This window comes from Megalops cyprinoides, chromosome 21 (genome assembly GCF_013368585.1).
Source record: "Megalops cyprinoides isolate fMegCyp1 chromosome 21, fMegCyp1.pri, whole genome shotgun sequence".
Lineage (NCBI taxonomy): Eukaryota > Metazoa > Chordata > Actinopteri > Elopiformes > Megalopidae > Megalops > Megalops cyprinoides.
The window spans coordinates 8,663,517-8,685,924 of NC_050603.1; the positions used below are offsets into that span (position 1 = coordinate 8,663,517).

Here is a 22,408-nt window from a genome sequence, read left to right on the forward strand (position 1 = left end):
ATATTTTAAAAGAGTACATTCATAGATGAATGCAGAAAACCCAAAGCGGTCTTTTTCAACACTGGTCCCTGGCACCCACTGTTTTTGGTTTGAGCTTAGCTCTCCTTTCAGTTTGATTTTTATATTATTCTGGTTCTCGTCTTCAGTTACGTAATCTAAAGCAGTGTTTGGTCATAGAAAAACCACTGTGTGTGTTGTTCCTGTTCAAACTTAGGGCATATTCACACATATAATATGGCCACTACAGTGAATTACACCTCTGTTTAACCACCACAATAGGCCCATTGAAGAAAATTCAGCTGCTTGAAAACTATTTATGCTTCCATAGTTTCAGTGGATCTTGCCTCCTCCATAAAATTGTTGTTTGTTACCATTCAGGAAAAATATAAAATATGTTGCTTAGGAAAATAAAAAGCCAATTGCTAGATTTTTATGAATCAGTTTTCAAAATTAAATAAAAATGCATGAAGATGTGAGGTTTTCAACAGAATCGCAGGTCGCACTGCGTGCTCACAAAGCAGCAAATAAGTGGTCAGTTTGTTCCCGATGTTACTTTGTGAAGGTGGCAAGACAATGTCAGGGAAAATTTCTGTATTGCGCCCATTTTTTTCTTTATTTTTGACAAACTGCAAGACTTCCAGCCAGATTGACTGGACCAGAGATGTCTGCGTAGGGACAACTAGACTATAAGCTACAACCCAAGTGTACTAGAGGTAGGCGCAAACAAGCATTCTGAACGCAGCCACTCTGAAGTAAATTGGGCCATAGAGGCTATATAATAAGCGACCACATTTTGAAAAACAGAAAAACAAATAGATTATTTCCACTACTTTTGGAGAAAGAACATGGCAGTTGTCACATTCAGCTGCCCGGTAACTCAGCCGAGCATGATGAAATGGGTGTGGGACTTCACGTTTTGTTGTCTTGAAGGACGATGTGGGCAGCTCGCTGGTACCTGCCGTATAATTTCAGTAGTTTTTGAGTGGTGGTATTCAGCGGCATTGCATCAGCATCCATCAGCTGCTCCTCTCAAGGTCACAAACGCGGTGCATTATGGGGAGGATATGTGATCTGCTCAGGACCGCTCCATCCTTGCAAACCAATCAGGCACGCCTAAAATAAGACCACGGATTTGCTGCGCATCTGGCCGTGACAGTACCACTATCAAAAGCTGCGATACAAAACTGAGTCACGGGATAAATGAGAAAAAAAGATGCTTACGCGTAGGTGCTGCATCTCATTTTTGGAAGCGGAGATATATCGAGGCATTTCGTCAAAGACAACGTGCAGCTAAACTTTATACAATTAAAGAGAATAACAGCTACAGAGGTACCAGCGACAGAGACACCACACTCTGATACGTCCTGAGACACGTGGGACTTTTGAGGACACGATTAAACATTTTGTCGCAACCGGTGAATTACGGTAAATGCACTTTATTTAATTCGTATCGTTAAATGTAAAAGGGACATCACAGCGCAGCAATATTGGTGGTATACAAGACACAAACTAGCTACACTGTAGTGCGGGTTTTTTTTTACTAAAATAAATGGTGAATGAATGACATTGTTTGAAGGTAAACTGTATTGTAAAATAAAAGACCAATATTTATTTGAAACAAACCAGTTACTATCTGGGAACATTTCTAATTTACAAGATGCAGTGTACACAGTTGTTGTAGGTGTTAGAGCTTTACTAAAGTCAACAAGATGTCACCAAAGGACATTGCAGTTGCAATTATGATTAGTGTTTGTGCTTTATACCATTATGATCCTGTTGATAGATTGTAACCTAGTTTGATTTTCATCTGCTTCAAAGGTTTCTTTATGCCCACAAGCAGTTTTTATTATAAAAATTAAAAAGACTGATAGTCAAGTTAGAGAGTCTGCTCAGGCTGAAGTAACTGGAAATCTTAACAACTTACATGACGACACACTTGCATGTGGCTTTAATCGTATGTTCAAATTTAGGTTTACCGTATTTTTTTGTCCAGTTATATTTCTATAGGGATTCTGAGAGGTGTATACAGACAGTTGTGCCTGAAACCTTATTTATTGCAAGGAGACAGACTGGAAACACTGTGCTCAACAGGAACCACAATCTTATCCATACAAAGAAGATGGAAAGGGAGAGGGTGAGTTACATTAATTTTTCATGACTTTCAGCGTTATTTTAGTACACTGGGTACTGAAATCATGTGATGCTCTTCCAGCAGGTTGGTGCAGTGCCTTTTGAGGCTATTTTGTGCCTTTGTTAGTGTGAGTGATACCACTTCCGGTGTATTACTCATTTGTAATCTCCCCTACTCTAATTTTGCCATACAGGCATGAATGAAATTTCATACTCACGTCCAGGCTGGTTCTAGGTCAGAATTAAACCATTCTAGAAGATTTGGGGTTTACATCACTGCCTATATCACAGAGTCACTGTGATATTCGAGTATAGCTGTTACAGTATCGCTGAGTGGGTGTGTCAGGTGAAGTGTCAGGCCCAGTGCCATGACCACATTTTTTGCAAAATCATCGTGGCCAATCACAGCAGCGAAAGGAGCTGTCCTTCAGTAAGGAAGGAGAACACAGGCTGAGGTACAGTCCTGTACTGTATGTATCCACAGAATACTGGAGCATTTCTGGATGAATGTGTAGAAAATGCATGAAAAAGATACAGATGTATAACTACATGCGCAAAAAATGTGGAAAATATTACAGTAATTGCTAAATCGTGTTGGAAAATGAAATGAGACAAAAGGGTGAGAACTGTGGAACACTATAGTACATTAGATGTAGATACGGTATCCGTCAAATACAGTTGCTGAAAGCTTTATAGAAGTGAATCATTACACTTTTTCCTCTAGAATAAATTAAATGCATTGTGTACGTTTGCACTAAAAATGTCACTCTCCCTCAGAGGGAATTCTGATAATTCACTGAGTTGTTTAACACTTCAGATATTCCATCTGAAAACACTGGGCCACGGTGGAATAAGTGATTGTCAAGCTTGTCATAACCGAGCCTAAAATATCTGAAAGCTCAATGTGCCAAGAACTCAAATAAATGTTGGCAGAGATGAGATGAAAACTTTATATATTTTTAAAATAAATAATACCCTCAGTGACACAGTTATTTTACATACCATTCCCATTGTATCGTAAGGCCTAAACACACGTTACATGTGTAATGTAATGTAAGTGTAATGTAATGCTCATTTTGTCTCCAGCGGACTTGCTGGTGGTATTGCTTGCAAGGCAGCTAGCCATGTGACAAGTGCGCCCAAATAAATAATCACTGTAATTAAATCAGGTGGAGCAAGAACACTGTTTAGGACCAGAGAGCAACAGACTTGCAAGCCTTGGCAAAAATGCATTAAAGTAAAAACGACAACATAAAAAACCTGTTAGAATAATTTAATAATATGTATCTTTTCATGTCAGTTTTCTGTGTCCATTCTGTGGTGTGTACACTACAGCTATCCTGCATTGTTCATTCCATTAAATCAGAGTGCATTTAATGAATATGATGACACATATTGATAAATGTGTCCAGTTTACACCAGAATAGGAATATATGTTCTAGCAGTATTGATACATAATTTGATACAAAAGGGAAATAAAAATGAGCCTGAAGAACCATGGGGATTGATTTACATTTATTCACTTGGCAGATGCTTTTATCCAAAGCGCCTTACATAGGTTACAGTTGTTTACAATGTTATCCGTATATACAGCTGGATATTTACTGAGGCAACTGTGGGTTAAGTACCTTGCCCAAGGGTACAGCAGCAGTGTCCCAGCGGGGATTGAACCAGCAACCTTTCGGTTACGAGTCCTGCTCCTTAACCACTCTGCTACACTGCCACCCATTTAGCCATCTTTCCAGTCATTTAGCTACTTTCTGAGAGTCATTGCAAAAAACAGTCTTCACAAAGTGAAATTCTGTGCCAATGGTGATGTTTGGACAGTGCCAGTGCGTTCATGTTGTAGTGAATAACCATCCACTCTCTTGACCACAGGTGACTGGTTATCTCCTGTTCTCTGTGGCCACTGTGGTGATTGGGTCGCTGCAGTTTGGGTACAATACTGGGGTCATCAATGCGCCTGAGCAGGTTAGTGTATTATTTGTAGCCACTAATACAGAAAAAGTAAAGCCCAACCCTGTTTTTTTCTCTAAATAACTTAGAGCACTGAAATTCATTTTCAATGTTATTTCCATGATGAATCTGTCAGTCCTGTATCAATAACTGGTTCTGTTTAACAAGAACAGGTCTGATCATCATGCAGTTTGACATTTTCCATCTATGAAGTTGGTATTTAGGAGCATGTGTTTTCCACATATAAAGATATACAGTTAGTATTCAGTAGCACACTACCTGTTTGAGCTGTTTTTGGGTAATTTATTATTTACTCAATAGGCTTTGACTCTTTGGAAGTTTCTTTTTCTCCTACAGACAAATGATGCCTCTGTGCAGTGCAGCACACACACAGAACAAATAACAGTCAGCAGGAACTGGAAGAATAGGTTTCAGATGCTTGACACATTTTACCCTGATGGCTAGAATGACCGTTGGCAGAGTCCAAGTCGATCGAATGAGATGAGCGTCATGGGAGAATGCCTGCCAGCTGACAGTGTCTGAGTCACTGGTCGTAGATATTGTCCATAAAAACCCACCCAGAATTTTTCCTCCTTTAAAATCTGTCACACCAGACTGCACCTTGCTTTGCCTAGTGCTAGATCTTCGCCTTGCAGCTTTGATCTTAGGAGTCTTGGACAAAAGGTTTGTTAAATTAAGATATTTTGGTGAAACCGTAAGGCAAGTTGCAGTAGTTTTCCTGTGAAGTTCAAATTTCATCAACTTTGCAATGAGGGTCATATTTGAATGAAATGTTTTATCAGTGTGTCAGATTTGAATGCTTTGTGTGTTTGTGAAAAGATTTTGCTCTGCATTATTAAAGGAGTATAAGAATGAACTGTTGCACCTTCCTTTTTTCCTCTCTACTTGTCTCATATCCCTTTTTTTCTCTGTCTGCTTGTGTGTCAGAAATTGCAGGCCTTCTTCAATAAAACCTGGATGGAGAGGTACAGGGAGCCCATTAGCTCGGGGGTGTGCACCATCATATGGAGTCTCTCTGTGGCCATCTTCAGTGTGGGTGGCATGGTAGGCTCCTTCAACGTCGGGATCATGGCTGACAAATTCGGAAGGTTAGTGAGAACAAAAAAACACAAAGGAAACCATTATTCTGAGGCACCGTAATTTACAGATTTGGAAAAACATCTCTTTGGTGGCTTTGTGGTACAGTATCTCCTGGTTTGAGTGGCAATTAAAAAAAGGTCAAATGTACTGAATTTTCTGTACTTCTGCGTCCTCTTTCTGTTGTTCTGGAGAAAAGGCTATATTTAAGTGAATGAAAGAGCTGACACAGGCCTAACACATTATGAAATTTGACCAGTTTTGCGTGACCTTCTTCATAAAATTGCTTTCCACCTCTGCTTCTGAAAATGGAAGTGTAGGGAACTGTATGTTGCTTCCCATGAAACAGGGCCCAATGCAAGGTGCAAATTTTTGACTGTGCAAAAGGCAAAAAATGACAGCGTCAAAGCTGGTCATTTCTGCCTTACTTTTTAGAGTGACTATTTGTTTTATGCTCCCTTACTGTGAAGTAGCACTGCTACCTGCAATAATACAGCTCCTGTACTTCTGTGTGTTCTGGTGATGTCTCTCTCTTCCCTGCCCACCACAGGCGAAAGTCCATGCTGTTAGTCAACGTCCTTGCCCTAATCGGGGCAGCCTTGATGGGTTTCTCAGCATTGTGCTACTCCTTTGAGATGGTGATCGCAGGGCGTCTGGTCATTGGGCTGTTCTGTGGCCTCTGCACAGGGCTAACCCCCATGTACATAGGAGAGGTGTCCCCCACTTCCCTCCGGGGGGCCTTCGGCACCCTGCACCAGCTTGGGGTGGTGGTGGGAATCCTGGTGGCCCAGGTAAGAGGGAGCATGCGGCCTGTGGCCTTCCATGGGTGGAATGTAGAGGTTAATGAGATTGCATTATATTTGTAAGCATATCTTACAATGTTTATGTTTTACCCATTTAAAAGAAAATTTATTGATCACTGTATTCAGTTAAATAACTTGCCTAAGGGTACAGAAGCAACCCATCTGGGAATCAAACCTGCAACCTTTGGGTTACAAGAAATGATGTTAAATGATATTTTACTATCGAAACAGAAGCTGGGATTAGGCCGATCTCTCTTTCTGTGCTGTAACATGTAACTCACAAACAACAAAGCACAACATATTTGACACATTCAAGTTATTAAATACACAACACTTAAAACATCACGATCCGCTATCCATGCAAAGGCTGGAAACAAAAATCATTAATGTCTGTTGTTATACGCATGTCACCCTTTAAGAATAAGCAGAGTTAGGTATCTAACTTTAAATGAAGAGAAAAAAATATTTAAAAAAATAAATAAATGTAGGTGCTGAAGTAGCGGACATGGTCAGCGTTGGTAAAAATGGAACTTTACATGATTACTTTTCTGGAAAATGGATACATTTGACGAACCAGGATTAGATTATTTTAAAATGGTTGAAAACATGCTTCAGTCATCCAAACGTGCCCGCTCCGACAGTCTCCAGTTGTGCTGGACGTTCTTGGAAAAGCACTTCCCTAGTTCTTGTGTTCTATGTGTAGATCTTTGGCTTGGAAGTACTGCTGGGCTCGGCGACTCTGTGGCCCCTGCTCCTGGCCCTGACCGCCATTCCAGCTGTGATCCAGTGCATTTTGTTGCCCTTCTGTCCCGAGAGCCCACGCTACCTCCTCATCAACCTGAACCAGGAGGAAGAGGCCCTGCGAGGTGACAATCAATTACTTCACCTACAGGAAATATTTGTAACTGATGAACTGTTTGCACAAGTAATTGAAAGCAAAGCGGATTACGTTTAAGAAACAGAGAAAGGCCCACATTTACTGAAATCCTGCCAAATGTGATTCTGGTCATCAAGGAAATGCCTGCTGACAAAACCTGCTGTGTGCTCTTGTGTGTTTCGAGGGCTCTTTCACTGGATGCGTGAGCACCTGTTTTGCCTTAAAAAATTCTTAAGAAGGATTTGACTACACTGTGTTGCACCACTCAGCATTTATACACCTTTTTAAAGTATGAAAAACGGGGACTGTTTTCGCATGTATGTATTTATTCTGTATTCTTTATGATTTGTATTATCTTTAGGATGTTGTATACTGTACAGATGTGTTGGGCCTTATATTGCATGTTCTTTGCTAACTCCCTCCCTTCCTTTACCCCCTGCCCTCCATGCTCTGGACCTGCTTGTGTCATTGTGCGTGTCGTAGCCCTGGTGCGGCTGCGGGGCAGTGAGGATGTGAGCACGGACATGCAGGAAATGAAGGAGGAGAGCATTAAGATGGCCATGGAGAAGAAGGTGACCATCCCCGAGCTGTTCCGCACCCCTGCCTACAGGCAGCCCATCCTCATCGCCATCATGCTGCAGCTCTCCCAGCAGCTCTCGGGGATCAACGCAGTAAGTGGACTACAAATACCAGGGTTCAAAAGTGCCCTGTAGGACTGTCATGTGCATGGTGCAAAGGGAGTGAGTGGACTACAAATACCAGAGTTCAACGGTGCCCTGTAGGGCTGTCATGTGCATAGGCCAAAGGCAGTTAGTCGATCACAAGTACAAAGGTTCACCAGTGCCCTGTAGGACTGTCTTGTATGCGGTGCAAAGGGATTGCTTTGATGCTGAAATAATTTTAGAACTTAATTTTAAGTGGGGGGGATTTCAGTCAGAACAAGATGTGAAAAATACATACACAGAAAATTTTGTGTCATAGCAAGTAAATGACCTGAAGATGTAGCTTCTAATAACCGGGTCAAACTGGGTCAGGATGCAACACGGTCTAGCGTAGCGTGCTGAGTCACATCTGGCCTTTTACACAGTGGTATAGCGCTTGTTCATGTCAATAGCGGAGGCTCAGTGATCTATCAGCTTAGCACAATTGACCTTTCTTGCCTGCCAGCTGTACGTGTGTCATCAATATTATTTAGACTTTACATTTGCTGAAAATATTTCAGTATGTCATAGGCTTCTTCAAATGTTTGCTTTTTTCATTTGTGAGGGAATTTTTATATCTGAGCCATGCAGCCCATTCAATATAAGAACATTATTTAAAGTATTTACAGTATTACATAATTATGGATTTTCTTAGGAAATGCCCTTAACCAGAGGGAATTACATAGCTAACATGTCATCGCTTTATACAGCTGGAGATTTACAGTAGCATTTCCGTACCTTGCACAAGGACACGCTAACAGTGCCTCAGCTGTGAAATGAACCAGAATCATCGGTATAACTACTCTATATGAAATCTTTTGACCCAGGTTTCACAGCAGAAAAAAATGGGGATGAACTTGCGTTATTAGTTTAAAAATAAAATGGATAAATCTTAAAACCATTTTTCTCAACCCTAGCAATGGAAAAGTGATCTGGATTTGATATCACTTATCAGGTATCAGCTGGTAGTGCTTTCAGGGTTTTCCCCGGGTCATGAGATAAGCTTCTTTATGTGCAAGTACTTTTTAGAATACATGAAACTGATTTAGTGTAAGGACCTCTCTAAATTTATCTGGGGTAATATTTCTATATGCCTGTGAACAATTCTGTTGATTAAAGGCGTTGGTTTATGGTCATTTGTATTCATTTTATTTTGTTGTGCTTTTGTAAGGTATCTAAGGCAACGTCAGTGCTGGTGCAAAATGGGCTTTTCTAATTCCTTTTATTGAACCGGTTTGATAAAAATCCAGCTCTCCCTTTCACTGCGGAGATGGATTTGAAATTTAATGTACCAGTCTTCAGCACTGACAGCGTGAGTGACAGCGTGATATATTTTTGAAACAGCATGTGTCGTAATTGTAGAGTTTGTTAAAGATCTTTGTTGTGGCTTGAAAACCCAGCATGCAGTGCAAATTAATCAAGCTGTCTTCAGCTCTGTGGTGCAGTGATGGGGTAAGCTTGTGTATTTCATTGAATCTGTTTATTAATATGAATTTTACAGAACAGGTAACGTTTACTTTCATAACTTAAATTTATTGTCAGTTATGTTTTATATATCTTACTGTTCACTGTTTTCAACGTAATTACTGTTGCTTACCGCAGCACATACACAGTACTTCCTTTTTAAATCACAATTAACTTACAAGTTATTGTGATATAAAAATGTTAACTGAATATTTAGTCATCTCCTTAACACCACCTAGTGGAATGTCAGGGATGATACATGAACAGCTGACCAGTACAGAGCTTATTGGTGTGTGTATCACCTTTGGTACAAACTGTGTTATGGTGTGCTCTCACAGTTACTGGAACTTAGCTAGCGTATGTTAATACTGTTCAGTCCAAACATTTTCTAATATCTATCATTCTGATCTCACTCTGGTTTTCTCTGTTTTTTCAGGTATTCTATTACTCCACAGGTATTTTTGAGAGTGCTGGTGTAACCAAGCCCATCTATGCAACGATTGGAGCCGGCATAGTCAACACTATATTTACTGTGGTATCTGTAAGTATTTACACATTTGATTTAGCACATTTTTTAAATAGTATGCTGATCTACAGTTACTGCCACACTGTGCTTCTCTCACTCTATCCATCAGCTCTTCCTTGTGGAGAGGGCGGGGCGACGGACTCTACATCTCCTTGGATTGGCTGGAATGGCAGTTAGTGCAGTGCTCATGACCATCGCCCTTCAGTTGGTTGGTTCTGGATTTAATTTCACCATCTTTATGTTGTCTCTTCTTGTGTTTACTTTTAAATTTTTTATGAACAATTTTACGTACCCATTCAGCACAATAAACCATTAAGCTTGCTAGGATTCAGATCGAACAATTTCCCATAACCATTGTGAAATCATGCTTAAAACTGAAGTGAAAAGCAGATAATTTATGCATTGTATTTCTCTCTAAATGTGTGTTGTTTTTCATATTTGTGTGCTCTATTTGATTTAGGCATGAATAAGTTCTATTTTCCCAGGCACAGATAATCCTCCATACTGGTTCTGTGACATAATGTGTGACGTTATGACATTATGGTAGTATGTATCTGTAAATAAACGCCTTACATCAAAACTTCATGCCGAAAAATTAATGTTGATTTTTTTCAATGCAAAGTATGCATAAATATGTATCTCGCAGGCCTTGCCATCGTTTCCACTCTTCTCTCGTTGTCGCAGTTGACATAATCACCCCTCTCTCCCTGTGCCCGGTGAGCAGAAGGGCCTCCCGTTCATGAGCTACATGAGCATCGTGGCGGTGTTCGCCTTCGTGGCGCTGTTCGAGATGGGTCCTGGCCCGATCCCCTGGTTCATCGTGGCAGAGCTTTTCTCTCAGGGGCCACGCCCGGCCGCCATGGCTGTGGCTGGCTGCTCCAACTGGACCGCCAACTTCCTCGTGGGCATCAGCTTCCCCAAACTGGTGGTGCGTCTCAGCACGCCTTGCCTATGCACGACATTGGCAGCTGATTATGTTGTATTTGTATTCATATCGTAGGTCTTTACCGGACTCTCTCTTACGCTTGTTTGTTTCCCAGGAGTGGTGTGGCCCCTACGTCTTCATCATCTTCACCATCTTCCTCATCCTCTTCTTCATCTTCACCTTCTTCCGAGTTCCAGAGACCAAGGGACGGACCTTCGATGACATTGCCCGTGGTTTCAGTGGGCAGGCCTCCACCTCAGCGCAGGCGCCACCTACTGGAGAGGTGGTTACACTGCCTGCCTCACCCACAAAAGAGAAAGTTCCACCGGGAGACGTCAAAGAGGAGGACAAGTCTAATGAATCTAGTTCTATTGCATAGGACAGCTTGTAGAATGTAGTAGGGGCCATTGCTATACATCAAACAGCGGGGGATAGAATAGATGCCTAAAAACCTATACACAGATCAAGCTTCTACAGTAGGATAGACATGGGTAAATAATATTGGGAATTGTTTAGAATTGGGGGACATACACACATGAAGAAAAAATGATGTGGGTACAAGTTCAGGGAGACTGTAGGATTCAAATGCTGCCAGGTAGCAGCTTTAATCAAATATACAAAGTTGTTGTTAACTGTCCAATAATGTCCTTGTCTTTAGTAACCATGCTGTTTTCCCTATTCTGACAAACACGTTCTAAAGCCATGACTATCAAAAATCTGGAGGTCAGTATTTGTGTGTGGTCAGTCAGTCACTTGGTGCACCATTCCGCTTCACTAAAGGGAGCATTGGCAAGCATTAGTATTGTTTTTGGAAATTAAACTATTACATGAGCCCCTTATGTCATGAATGGTTTGAAGCTAAGGTTTGGGGAAAACAGTGTTTCAGTTTGTGCTCAGAATCTTTTAGCTGAGTAACAGCTTTGTTGTTAAGACTGAAAAACGATTCATTTAAGGCTGGCAGGTATTCCTTTAGGGAATCAAAAAGCTTAACAAGCTCTCACAATGCCAAATGCATGCCTTGCTTTGTTTTTCTGCCATGGTTTTTGATAATGGCAGACAAAGGAATTAATTGCTCAATGGGTAGAAATTCTCAGTCCTGACACAAACCCAGACCAAAGTTCGTACAGCTTAAGTTGAGTATGTAATAGTGACATCACAAGTAGCTTAGTGATCACGAAGGGTGACTGATAAACTGTTGGGTACATATGGGCACCGTGTCTTCTTCATTGTACAGTGAGCAACATCCTGATATAAGGATACATGAGTATAATTGATCAGGAAGATGTCTGATCATGAAAATTTGGCCTTAGGTGTTTTTTTTTGGCTGTTCCCTCCCCTGCTTCATGATTCTGTACGATGGGGGTTTGCCAGTGGCAGGCCTGTGCCATTTTCTGTTGTAGAAACACAGGGGGTGCGTTCAATACCTGCAACATTAACACTGTGCCATTTGAGTTCACTCAAAACTGCAGCTTTTTACCACACTGCTTGGAGATAGGTCTCTGTAGGTTTATGTCAGAATTGCAAAGGTGTCGAAGTGGCCATCTCAGTGATGGCTACTGGTGGCAAAAGTGGCAAAACTTTGCAAAACTTTCCATATGACTATATGCTAGTGCTTTACAAGTACAGGCATTTCACTGTCTTGCACAACAGGAGTTTCAGCATGGAGTACCTTCTGCATAATTTTTATATTTGCTTTTTTGGTATGTGGGCTACTGTACATGTGTAGTTTTACTACAAGCTTAAATTGTTCCAATATTGGTTGTGTAGCTCACATACAGTATTTGTATTATTCTGTATTAATTGGCTCTGCTATTTCTCAAAGCAGCGCAATTAAGAATTAAGCACATTCTCTGCTTCTAGGAGGATTTTTCAGCTGGACATTCAATTAAGCCCTGAATTAGATTTATAATGCCTCACATATCTATTTTGTGTATTGAATGCATCCCAGTTCAGATGATTTTGATATACCAGTACAGAATCTTGGTCACTGCGAAAAAGGCCATAACCATGACATTCCAGTTGGTGAATGGTTTCTGTTAGTTTGTCTGTTAGTTTGCTGGAACGTTTCAGCACATTTGCAGTTTGTGACCCACTTAAGGTTTTGTTGCTGCTTGTGTCTAATTTTTAATTTGTTTTTGCATGTGTTAGCTGCAAGACACAGGCACACATGCACATTATCTGTGCTTGCCAGCCAGAAAGAGAATTAATTAGAAGATGTCTAGTTTTCAAAGAATTTGAAAAGTTAACTCGTAAAATAGTTTATATTAAACCATTTTGCATGTAACAAGAGTTCTCAATTTATGAGATGTATAAAGATCAACTGTAACGTTGAATTACTCACATAGCAACAACAATCACTTTCCGGTCTGTGAATCAGCAAATTACCAATATACTGAATGACATCAGCATAAAATTCATAAAGCTGTATTCACAGCTCTCAAATGCCTCCTCACAGGTTTTCATACTTGTGAACCAACATATCAAGTTATAGATATTCAGTGGAGTGAGGGGCCATTTTCTTTAAGATTGATCCTGGGTGGTCTCAGAAGGAAACATAGCTACTACTACTGCTATGAAGAGACAAATGTTTTTCAAAAAAAAGCAAAAACAAGAATTCATCTTCAACATTTTAAGACCCCCCCCCAAACACTTTCCTTAAAAATGGATAAGCAGCACACATGTCTGCTGAGAAGTTCAAATGGCATTTGACCCAACACAAGTATTCATAAATTTTGATGTGGCTCAGATTTAGAATGTCAGGTTTAGAATACAAAGGTAGTAAACAGAAGTGTTGTATTTTACAGTACAGTTTTTGGAACAGATTTGTTGAAATATAGGCTTGCTAATCTTGCTAATTACAATCTTGCTGCCTGGCATTTACTTGAAAATGCTTTGGCAGCAATGTATAATCTAGCTAATGTGTTAAAGTTTAGATTAGAAAATCAGCAAGCCAATTACCCACATAGATTGCTGGAAAACTAAGCTAAAGAGCAGCTTTAGTGATTCAATGGAAGGTATAATTGAAGCCCAATAACTGTATTTATTTACGAGACCACTTACGTGCCATAGTCAGTAGATTTTACAGAGTACACAGAATTATAACTAGTGAATTCACTGCAATACTTGTGATATTGGCAGACTGGAATGTTAAAAAAACAAAATCAATGGATAGAAATTAACACGCGTTATATTATTTGTGTGAACTGGAATATTTTTTATTGACTGATTTTCGCTGGCACACTGCAATTGCGTTACTTGTTGTCAAATTGTGTTGAACTGGCATTGGTTGAATGAGTAATGAGTGACATTGGATGTAAAATGCCAATAGCAGCTTCTGTCACATTCTGGTGTTGAATGTGTCAAGTGTAGTTTTGACACATTCAACACCAGAATGGCCTGTGAACTGTCAATGACCTGTGTACTGTAATAACTGTTGACTACTGTAATATGCTGTAGTATGAATATGAATTTTACATGTTTAAATGTTTAATCTCAGATTTACACAATTTCTCATAAAGAGCCTTGGTCTGTGAACTCATTCCAATCTGTGAAAAAAACAGAAGGTAATATTCCATCTTTCTGTGACTGTGAAATCTTACGTTTGCTTAACCAAGTAGATTGTTATTTATAGTCACTGGCACTGTTTTTGTACTTTAGGGAGCGTACACTATTGGGAGCATACACTGGGACTATTTTTGTGATCACCTGCACGTACAATTGTGACTCAAAGAGACAAATAAACAACTATATCCATAAATCACTTCCTTCGGAATGTTGGGGCTTAGTATTATTTTTAACACAGTTTGTTCCATTACAAAAGGAAACACGTCATGATTTTTTCACATGATGATCCTGAAATCCTGATAAGATTTACAGAATGGATGTGATGAGTCAGTGAGCTAAAATGACCACAACAATGTGGAAAAAGGGAAGTACAGGAGTGGTAATGAATCATTACATTACATTATTGTCATTTATTTCATTATTTCCTTTAGCAGACGCTCGTATTCAGAACAACTTACACAGACTACAATTACAACAACTACAATCTTACATGTTATCTATTTTTATACAGCTGCATATTTATCGAGGCAATTCAGGGTTATGTACCTTGCCTAAGGTTGCAGCAGCAGTGCCCCCGTGGGGAATCAAACCAGCAACCTTTCAGTTATAAGCTCTGCTCTTTACCACTATGCTACACTGCTGCCCATGTGGATGGTAGCAATTTTCTGTTATGTTTCTCAGCAGCTTTGTGGTGACTGGAATATGACAACACCGTATTCCTGGGATGAGAAGGTGAGGATGCTACACAGGACCACAAGAGAGAGTGGAATTCATTACCCTTCTCTGCTGTATCATACAAACACAGTACACTCACACACACACACATGCACACACACACACACACACAAACACACGTTTTCCTGAAATACTTTGAGGGAAGGTTTCACAATAGTGTTTGTATAATATTTATGAAATCCTATTACCTTCCGCTGGAATATCTTCCAGTGTAAACAGTGTAAAGCCAACCCACTGAAGTATGCAACATTTTGAACAGTAGGTCACACCAAAGCTAAATATAATTTAGAGTATAGTAACGCAAAGGGAGAGGGAGAAGACAAGGGTAGTGCAAGTGGCGGAGAGTAAGAATTTGGGACAGAGATATGTGTGTGTGTGTGTGTGTGTGTGTGTGAGGGGGGGGGGGGGGCAGATACTTGTGGCCTGAGTACAATTCTGTTTGTATGGTTAGCCATCCAGAGTCCAGAGTCTGATGCTGGCCTACCTCTGGCTGTGCTGTGGAATTATAACGGCCAACTGTGGAGTCAATGAAGCAAGCCCACTCAAATGCATTGATTTAGCCAAGATCCACTTCAGACAACAATGTTCCTGCAGATGTTCAGCAACTTGAGATGATGAATGCTGTGAGTGGAGGGAGATATAATAGGGCACATTCAATTAACATAGGAAGTCAACAATCTCTTCCAAGCTGAGACCAGAGAAATGTTCCTAGCTACAAGGACCTGATTGCCTCATGAAGGCAGACAGTTGCTAAGCCAAAGGAGACTCACCTCCGTCACTTGCCAAATAAAAAACACAAATTTCAAACGTATTACTTCACCAAGATTGTGACAAAAACTTCAGTACTGTATTTATCATCTCTATGGTTAATTTCAGCCACTTGTGGACTAACCTTACAGATTAAATTTTGCCAAACACAAAATTACAGTTCACACTCATTATAGTTCAGAATTTAAGTTTTCATGTGTACTTTCCAGAAATTTATTTATTTTTTGGCAATTACAGTTCTGTCGATATTTATTTTTAGGAGTCTATCCAGTAAATGGGAGCCACCTGGACCCACGCTGGCCTTCTGCAATTCTATACAATTGGCCATTGACAGCCCCTTCTCTCCCTTCTTCTTGATAGTGCTTCCCTACCACAGAAGTTGATGCCCAGCCAGCTACATAGCACTGCACCGCTGCAGTACCTGGCCTGGGTCATCTGCCCCGTTGTGCTCATCATGTTTGCCTCCCTCTTCCGCCACCTGGTCGCTCTGCAGGCCGTGGTGCACACAGCCCTCAGCAATCCCTGTCTCAGTCTGCAGCTCACTCATCACCACCCCCTCCCTCTCATCTCCCACACTGTGAAAAACCCAGTCTCCTCACAATCTGTGGCTTCCGCTGTCTGTCCACGCCCTTCAGTGATTAGGTGCATGTGCTATGTTGAAGTTTCATGTCTTTAATTCGCCTTGACGTCCTAGTGGGTATCACCAGGTCAGCGTGTGTCATGCAACCACGTGTATGCCCTGTATTTTCCCGCCACGATATTTGTTCCACGCCTACATCTGACTGGATTTTCCTTGATGTACAGGTGCAACCTGGCCTTCGCTGTTGATGGGTGAGAGAGGGAATGTGTACGTGAGAGCGCGCCGACATCGTCGACGTGTCTAGTTTCTCATTACGGCTGCACAGAGTCATCTTGCGGTCAGTCAGTTTGCATTAACACTAAAGTGGAGCTTGGGACTTGTTTCGCCACAAATTCTGTCCCTCTCAGTGCGGCCGCTGTGCAGTTTTCAGCACGTTTGCTTCTCGGTTCTTCTTTGCTTCTTCTTTCTCCAGTATTTCATGTTGATTCATTGGCTCCTTTTCCTTCTGTCTGAAGCTATGCCGGTCAAGCTGTGCTGGCCATAAGCAGGCGCTACCCTCTAATCCATTTCTTGACAAATAAGTGAAAGAAGAAGAAGCCTTGGATACACCGAAGGCTAGCTTGTGTCACACTAAATGGTACAGTCATGCATATCAATCAAATTTGTTTTTGCAAACAAACCCTCCTCAGTGTTAATGGAGTGTTTGTAATTCTCAGCATTGATGTTGCATGCGATTGCAAGAAATTAGATGTATTAAAATAATTTATTGGCATTATGTCCCTTGAGGAAAGTTCAAAAAGCCCAGAAAACCACACTGTAGCTTCAACACTTGTAGCTTCAACAATGGCAGTGATGGAAATTTCAATGTGACATGCATTGAGCATGCTGTCTGTTTTATATGTAAGGATTCTTTGCTTTGTACAGAACACTTGCGTTACAGAATATAAGCAAATGACAGTGTGAGCATTTTTATAGCAGATTGATTTTTGGAATTTGACTCTCCTCCAAGATTTGTACAGTTCATGACTGGAGAGGTCATAGGTCAATCTCTGTTTTCTGAGTCTGTCGATCAACGTGCAAGTTTAATCCTAATATTTTCTTAAAGTCAAGAAACTAGGAGACTAAGCCCTAAAAATCTCTTTCTGACCTGTCATTCTTTTCCAGGGGTTTGGGAAACACAGTTTACTGTCATCTTTCAGAGGAGGTGTGACTTGCATCAACAACAAAGAGATATTGAGAACACTAGACAGAGAAATAAACATTATGGGAAATTATAAGTAAATACAAATATACGTATTAATACAGAAATACTCAGCTTAAATTTAGTCTTTTATGCATGCATGTTTTTAGAAAAATAAACAACTTGGATATTTATCAGTTTTCTTTACAGATAACATTTCCTTTGTTGACGTCCGGTAGACGTTTTAATCCACAGCAACTTCAGGAGTCAAGTACAAAGGGCATCCAGCAAATAGACACAAAACTTTACACAAACCTTCATCCACATATGGCCAACAATCAGTGTCAAACACACAAGACTGAGACCTCAAATGCAGATTTGGCCAACCAGACAAGTGCAGAATCATTACAATACTGGCGTTTAGCAGGGGCTCTTATCTAGAGCGACTTACATCAGTTGCAGTTTTTACAGTGTTCCACTTATACAGCTGGATATTTACTGAGGCAATTGTGGGTTAAGTACCTTGCCCAAAGGTACAGCAGCAGTGCTCCAGCAGGGAATTGAATTGGTAACCTTATGGTCACAAGACCTGCTCCTTACCGCTATGCTACACTGCAGCCCAGAAGCAAATTGATTAATACTGAATTGATTAATTAATAATAGTCCATGTTTGGCCACCATACGCTTGAATGACTTTTAACATTTTGTCAGCAAAGTCTCACCTCATTATTCAGAGAGCTGTTTGGGCAAAGGTGATGACATTACATTTACATTACATACGTTTGTGCTGGAAGTTGCTCTGGATAAGAGCGACTGATAAATGTTGATGAGGAGACATAACCCGTTTAATGTCAAGCCTAGTGACCAGTCTTTTCTTATCAGGAGTGCAGTGCTTTCCTGCCATCAGAATGTCTGATCAGAATGGGCTGTTTCTCGCCATCTGGTGCCTTCACAGCCAGCAATTGCCATCCTGGCAGGACATTACAGCAAACACAGCCTGTCAATGACAGGCCATAATTTGGGAAATCACGAGTCACAATGCCTCATCATTATGCATCACCTCTTCCCCCTGCCACTGTGTCAGAAGCAATGCTCTTGTATAGCCTACCATATCATTTACATGCCATTTCTCTGATTGGATAACCTAGATCACAGTTGTTCCCACCATGACAGTTTACCTTCTGTCCATGAAAAACAAGAGATATATTTTTTTGCATATTAAACATTCGTTAGGTGATGGCTAATAATGATTTAACTTCAGTTTGAATGGATACGCCTCTGTTCTTTTGTGCTGGGAGTCACTCTGGATAAGAGTGTCTGCTAAATGAATATAATGATGTAAATGTCTAGATACCTTGCAGTTTCATGCATACCCCAGTGACTGGTCTTTTAACTGGTCTTTCCAACAGATATGTTATGCCTGGAGCTGCAATTTGTTTATTGTAGTTATTATTGCAGTTGCACATGTACAAACAAGGTTTAACACTTGTGAGGTGTTTGCAGCAGTACATTTCTGAGGTCCCGGACTCAAGTAGTAGCTAGCAAATACTTGCTGTTGGGTAAGGAGGGAGCTAGGTTAGTGATCCAGCATTTCACGTGATACACCACCATTTTCTTTTTGCAACGGTACTTTACATTAACATTACTTGCATTTAGCGGACACTCTAATTCAGAGCAATTTACATAGGTCTCAGTTTTTACTTGTTATCCATTTATACTGCTGGATGTCTACAGAGGCAATTCTGGATTAAGTACCTAGCCCAAGGGTACAACAACAGCGTCCCAGAGGGGAATCGAACCAGCGACCCTTTGGTTATGAGCCCTGCTCCTTACCATTATGCTACACTACCACCTTACAAACCGTACTTTGCTACCTGGCTGACCAGATACAGATAAGTATTGACACCTCAGTAGCAAGTCAATTAATTATAAACAAGAAAATGATATTTGCTCATTTCAGGAATTTTTACATTTATCTTGAATATGATGATGTTGCCTGTCCTCTGTTTATGGATAGCACATTGTGAGTCAGATCAAATAATGAAACCAAAGTGAAATTTGAAATCACTCAGAACACTGTACTAATTAACTGTACTAGCTAAAAACCTACTTTCAGAATCAGGTTTCCTGAGCAATTCTCCTCTCCATGAACTTGGCATCAGTTGTTTCCCACCCCCTTCTCTCCCACCTCAATTTAATATGCCCCTTTTCATTTAGCTGGAGAGGCCAGCGTGGCTGTTCAGGTCAATGTTATGTATGGCCACCCCCCTCCCCTCTTCCCCGATGGGACTCTGTTTGATGAGATTGTGTACTGCGTTTTGCCAGGAGGGTATTCTGTCATTGGTTGGTCTAATTTCTCATCTCTCTGACAAAGCTCCCTGACATTTTTCCATTACAATAAAACTGTCACTCTCTTAATAAACCTTTCTTTCCCCCTTCAAATATTTATCTTCTACGCTCTTGCCACCCCCTGTGCTTATTCATCCTCCTGCTTGTTTTTCTTGACAGGATTCAATTTTTATTTATTTATTTTTTAAAATTGGACAATATATCTATTTTTATCTACATGATATTATGTTGATTTTTTAAAAAAGTATATAGGGCTGACTGACTGTATATTTCCAATTTCTGGATAGTGAATATAGAAATGCATTTGGGTTTTAAAAACAAAACAAACAGAAAACCCTGAACTGTACTGAGGATATCTGTTATGTAATTATATATTTCTTTGAACATAAATGACCCTTCCCCATTCTCCTATAATGGCAGTTTGCACCATAATCTTATATAATACCATTTGGGCGTCTCTTTAGATCCATATTCCCTTTCATTAATTTTTAAAATTCGTGTTTAGTAACTGAGGAATGACAGACTCTCTCCTGCTGTCCTCTCTGTATCTCCCTCTCTCTCTCTGTCACCATCCCTCAGGGGCGGCGGGCGCAGCGGAGGCAGTGACTCACACCGTCTCCACGGCAGCGACCTGCTTCGGGCTGACAGGAGAGATCTCCCCACATCCCACCCCCGACAGTGGCAGCGATCCTAGCCAGCATGGTGGGCCCCCAGGGGCTACAGCCCTCTCACCACGGCTCCATCGTTCAGGTCAAACGCCCCCCTACCTTCCTGGGTTTGGTATTGGACACAACAGATGTGGGGGAACAACTGTTGCCAGGGACATTCTAGTTTAAGAAAGACACAGCTGCTTTCATTAAAATGTAGGGTTTTTTGACAAAAGATGGTAACCTATGGAATCTGTGAAAGCAATAGTGATTTGTGACAGCTTGGGTCAACTCAGTTGCCAGTGGTTTAGCATTTGCTAAGACTACCTTATTATGTGCAGTTTATTCTTTGAATTAAGTTTCATTAATCACCTTTTCACCCTCAGTTTCACAGTTGATTACAATATCTCTGTGGATTATTGTGAAAGAAGTGTTATTCCTGTCCTCACAGTCCAAACATAGACGGCTGAATAACCTTCCACAGTCAACCTCCCTCAAAACTATTCCAGTGGTTGAATCAAAGGGTAAAGCCTACTTTTCTCGTTTTCCCTCACTCCCAAAGGGAAAAATTAACGGCTCAGCATTTTCTCTTTTGCTCTGAAAGGAGACAGAGATCTAAAACAGCTCACAACCTACTTTTTAGAAAAAGCAGCCAATGAGAAACATGCATGCAGCACAGTCAACAAACAGGCCTGTATAACATCACTCCAATGACTATATATATCACTATATATAACATATAGTGTATCACAATATATCATTAAGAGCTATTTTTGCAGTTCTGTTCTCCCCAGATGGTGACACTACAGCGCCATGTAGATTTAACTTTTGTTGTCTAGTGATTTTCATGTTTCTACTTTTGGGAAACATACTTTCTTCATACTTTTTGTGTTAATTTGATTCCTGTCTTTGAGCTTGTAGCCACGCAGCTGTGATTTTGCCACTGCTGCCTTTGGCTGTGAAGAGAAGCATCTTGTGAAAATGCAGTTAAGGCCTGGATTCATTATTACATTATATTAGTGTCATTTAGCTTCTCCAGAGTGACTTACATTGGTTACAATCTTACATATTATCCATTTATACATATGGATATTTACTGAGGCAATTTTGGGTTAAGTGCTTTGCTCAAGGTTACAACTGCAGTGCCCTAGCGGGGAATCAAACTGGCAACCTTTTGGTTACGAGCCCTACTCATTACGACAACGCCACACTGCCATCCTTAACTTCAACAGTCTCAATACCAACACTTTCTTATTAGGTTTCGTGATCACTGAACCTGCGCAGCTGTGTATGTGTTTATAGTGAAAAAGAAACCCTTGCATTTATTTGATAGCCTAAGTTTAAGAGAAATATTGATTGAGTTTTTAAATTTGAGAACTGAGTCTAAAATTGAGAGCTTAAATTTCAGTGTAATTCCACAAAGTCACTTTTCATCTTTCACTTACCCTCTCCTGTATGGTATTTTGCTTTCTTTTTAGAGTGAGTAATCCTATTGGGTCCCATTGCGTGGTCTGAACTGCAGGCTGTCTCTGATTGGTGGCTTGCAGCTGAGAATCAGATCCTCAGCCAGTGGGAGGGTGTCACACTCCAACAGCCCTCATCCATTCACACAGCTTCTGGTGAGCCAATGTCATTATAGAGGGATACAAAGGTGCTGCTAGCAAGGGTCACTGATGTAACATGGACCATACATTTTTAATCAGACAGATATACTTGGTTTACCTATTTCTTTCTGCATGCCTTTCCATTTCTTTCTCTCCCTCTGTTGCTCACCCTCTCTCTCTCAGACAATTGCCCCTGACAGATTTTGAGGAAAGTCCTGTAGGGTCTTTTTCTCAGCAGACAGGCAGACAGGAGAAGAGGATATGCTACAGGTACCACACTCCTTACAGGTATCAACATAGATCACAATGGATGAAACAGATGTGGTGCAGGGAAAATATGTGTGGCATGTTAATTAATTTGGCAAAATGGAAAATATTTGTCTCTATTTGTCCATAGCTGTGTTGACGTTGACAGTGAGGAAAGCTCTGAGGTAGCAGCTCTGACCCCTGTCCTCTATGTATTCATAAATGTTTAATAATGCATCATTTAATAAAGTAAAA

At 40.6% G+C, this 22,408-nt stretch overlaps 1 protein-coding gene across 2 annotated transcripts; it reads left to right on the forward strand.

Moving 5' to 3' along the window:
* Nucleotides 1–1,075: 1,075 nt before the first annotated feature.
* Nucleotides 1,076–13,888, forward strand: LOC118796466 (solute carrier family 2, facilitated glucose transporter member 3-like). 2 transcript variants are annotated; one of them, XM_036555343.1, is made up of 11 exons: nucleotides 1,076–1,425; nucleotides 1,994–2,134; nucleotides 4,009–4,101; nucleotides 5,035–5,195; nucleotides 5,735–5,975; nucleotides 6,691–6,853; nucleotides 7,348–7,535; nucleotides 9,466–9,570; nucleotides 9,665–9,763; nucleotides 10,280–10,483; nucleotides 10,596–13,888. In XM_036555343.1, the coding sequence occupies exons 2-11, from the start codon at nucleotides 2,120–2,122 to the stop codon at nucleotides 10,857–10,859; spliced, it is 1,533 nt and encodes a 510-aa protein (XP_036411236.1). In that variant the 5' UTR covers nucleotides 1,076–1,425; nucleotides 1,994–2,119; the 3' UTR covers nucleotides 10,860–13,888. The 2 variants fall into 2 exon arrangements, with proteins under 2 accessions (XP_036411236.1, XP_036411238.1); XM_036555345.1 differs by having other exon boundaries at nucleotides 2,092–2,134.
* The last annotated feature ends 8,520 nt before the right edge of the window (nucleotides 13,889–22,408 follow it).

What these genes read in the sequence shown, in the direction of transcription:
- LOC118796466 (XM_036555343.1), top strand. An exon ending in ATGGCTGACAAATTCGGAAG is followed by an intron (nt 5,196 to 5,734) that starts GTTAGTGAGAAC and finishes TGCCCACCACAG; the next exon opens with GCGAAAGTCCATGCTGTTAG. An exon ending in TGGGAATCCTGGTGGCCCAG is followed by an intron (nt 5,976 to 6,690) that starts GTAAGAGGGAGC and finishes TTCTATGTGTAG; the next exon opens with ATCTTTGGCTTGGAAGTACT.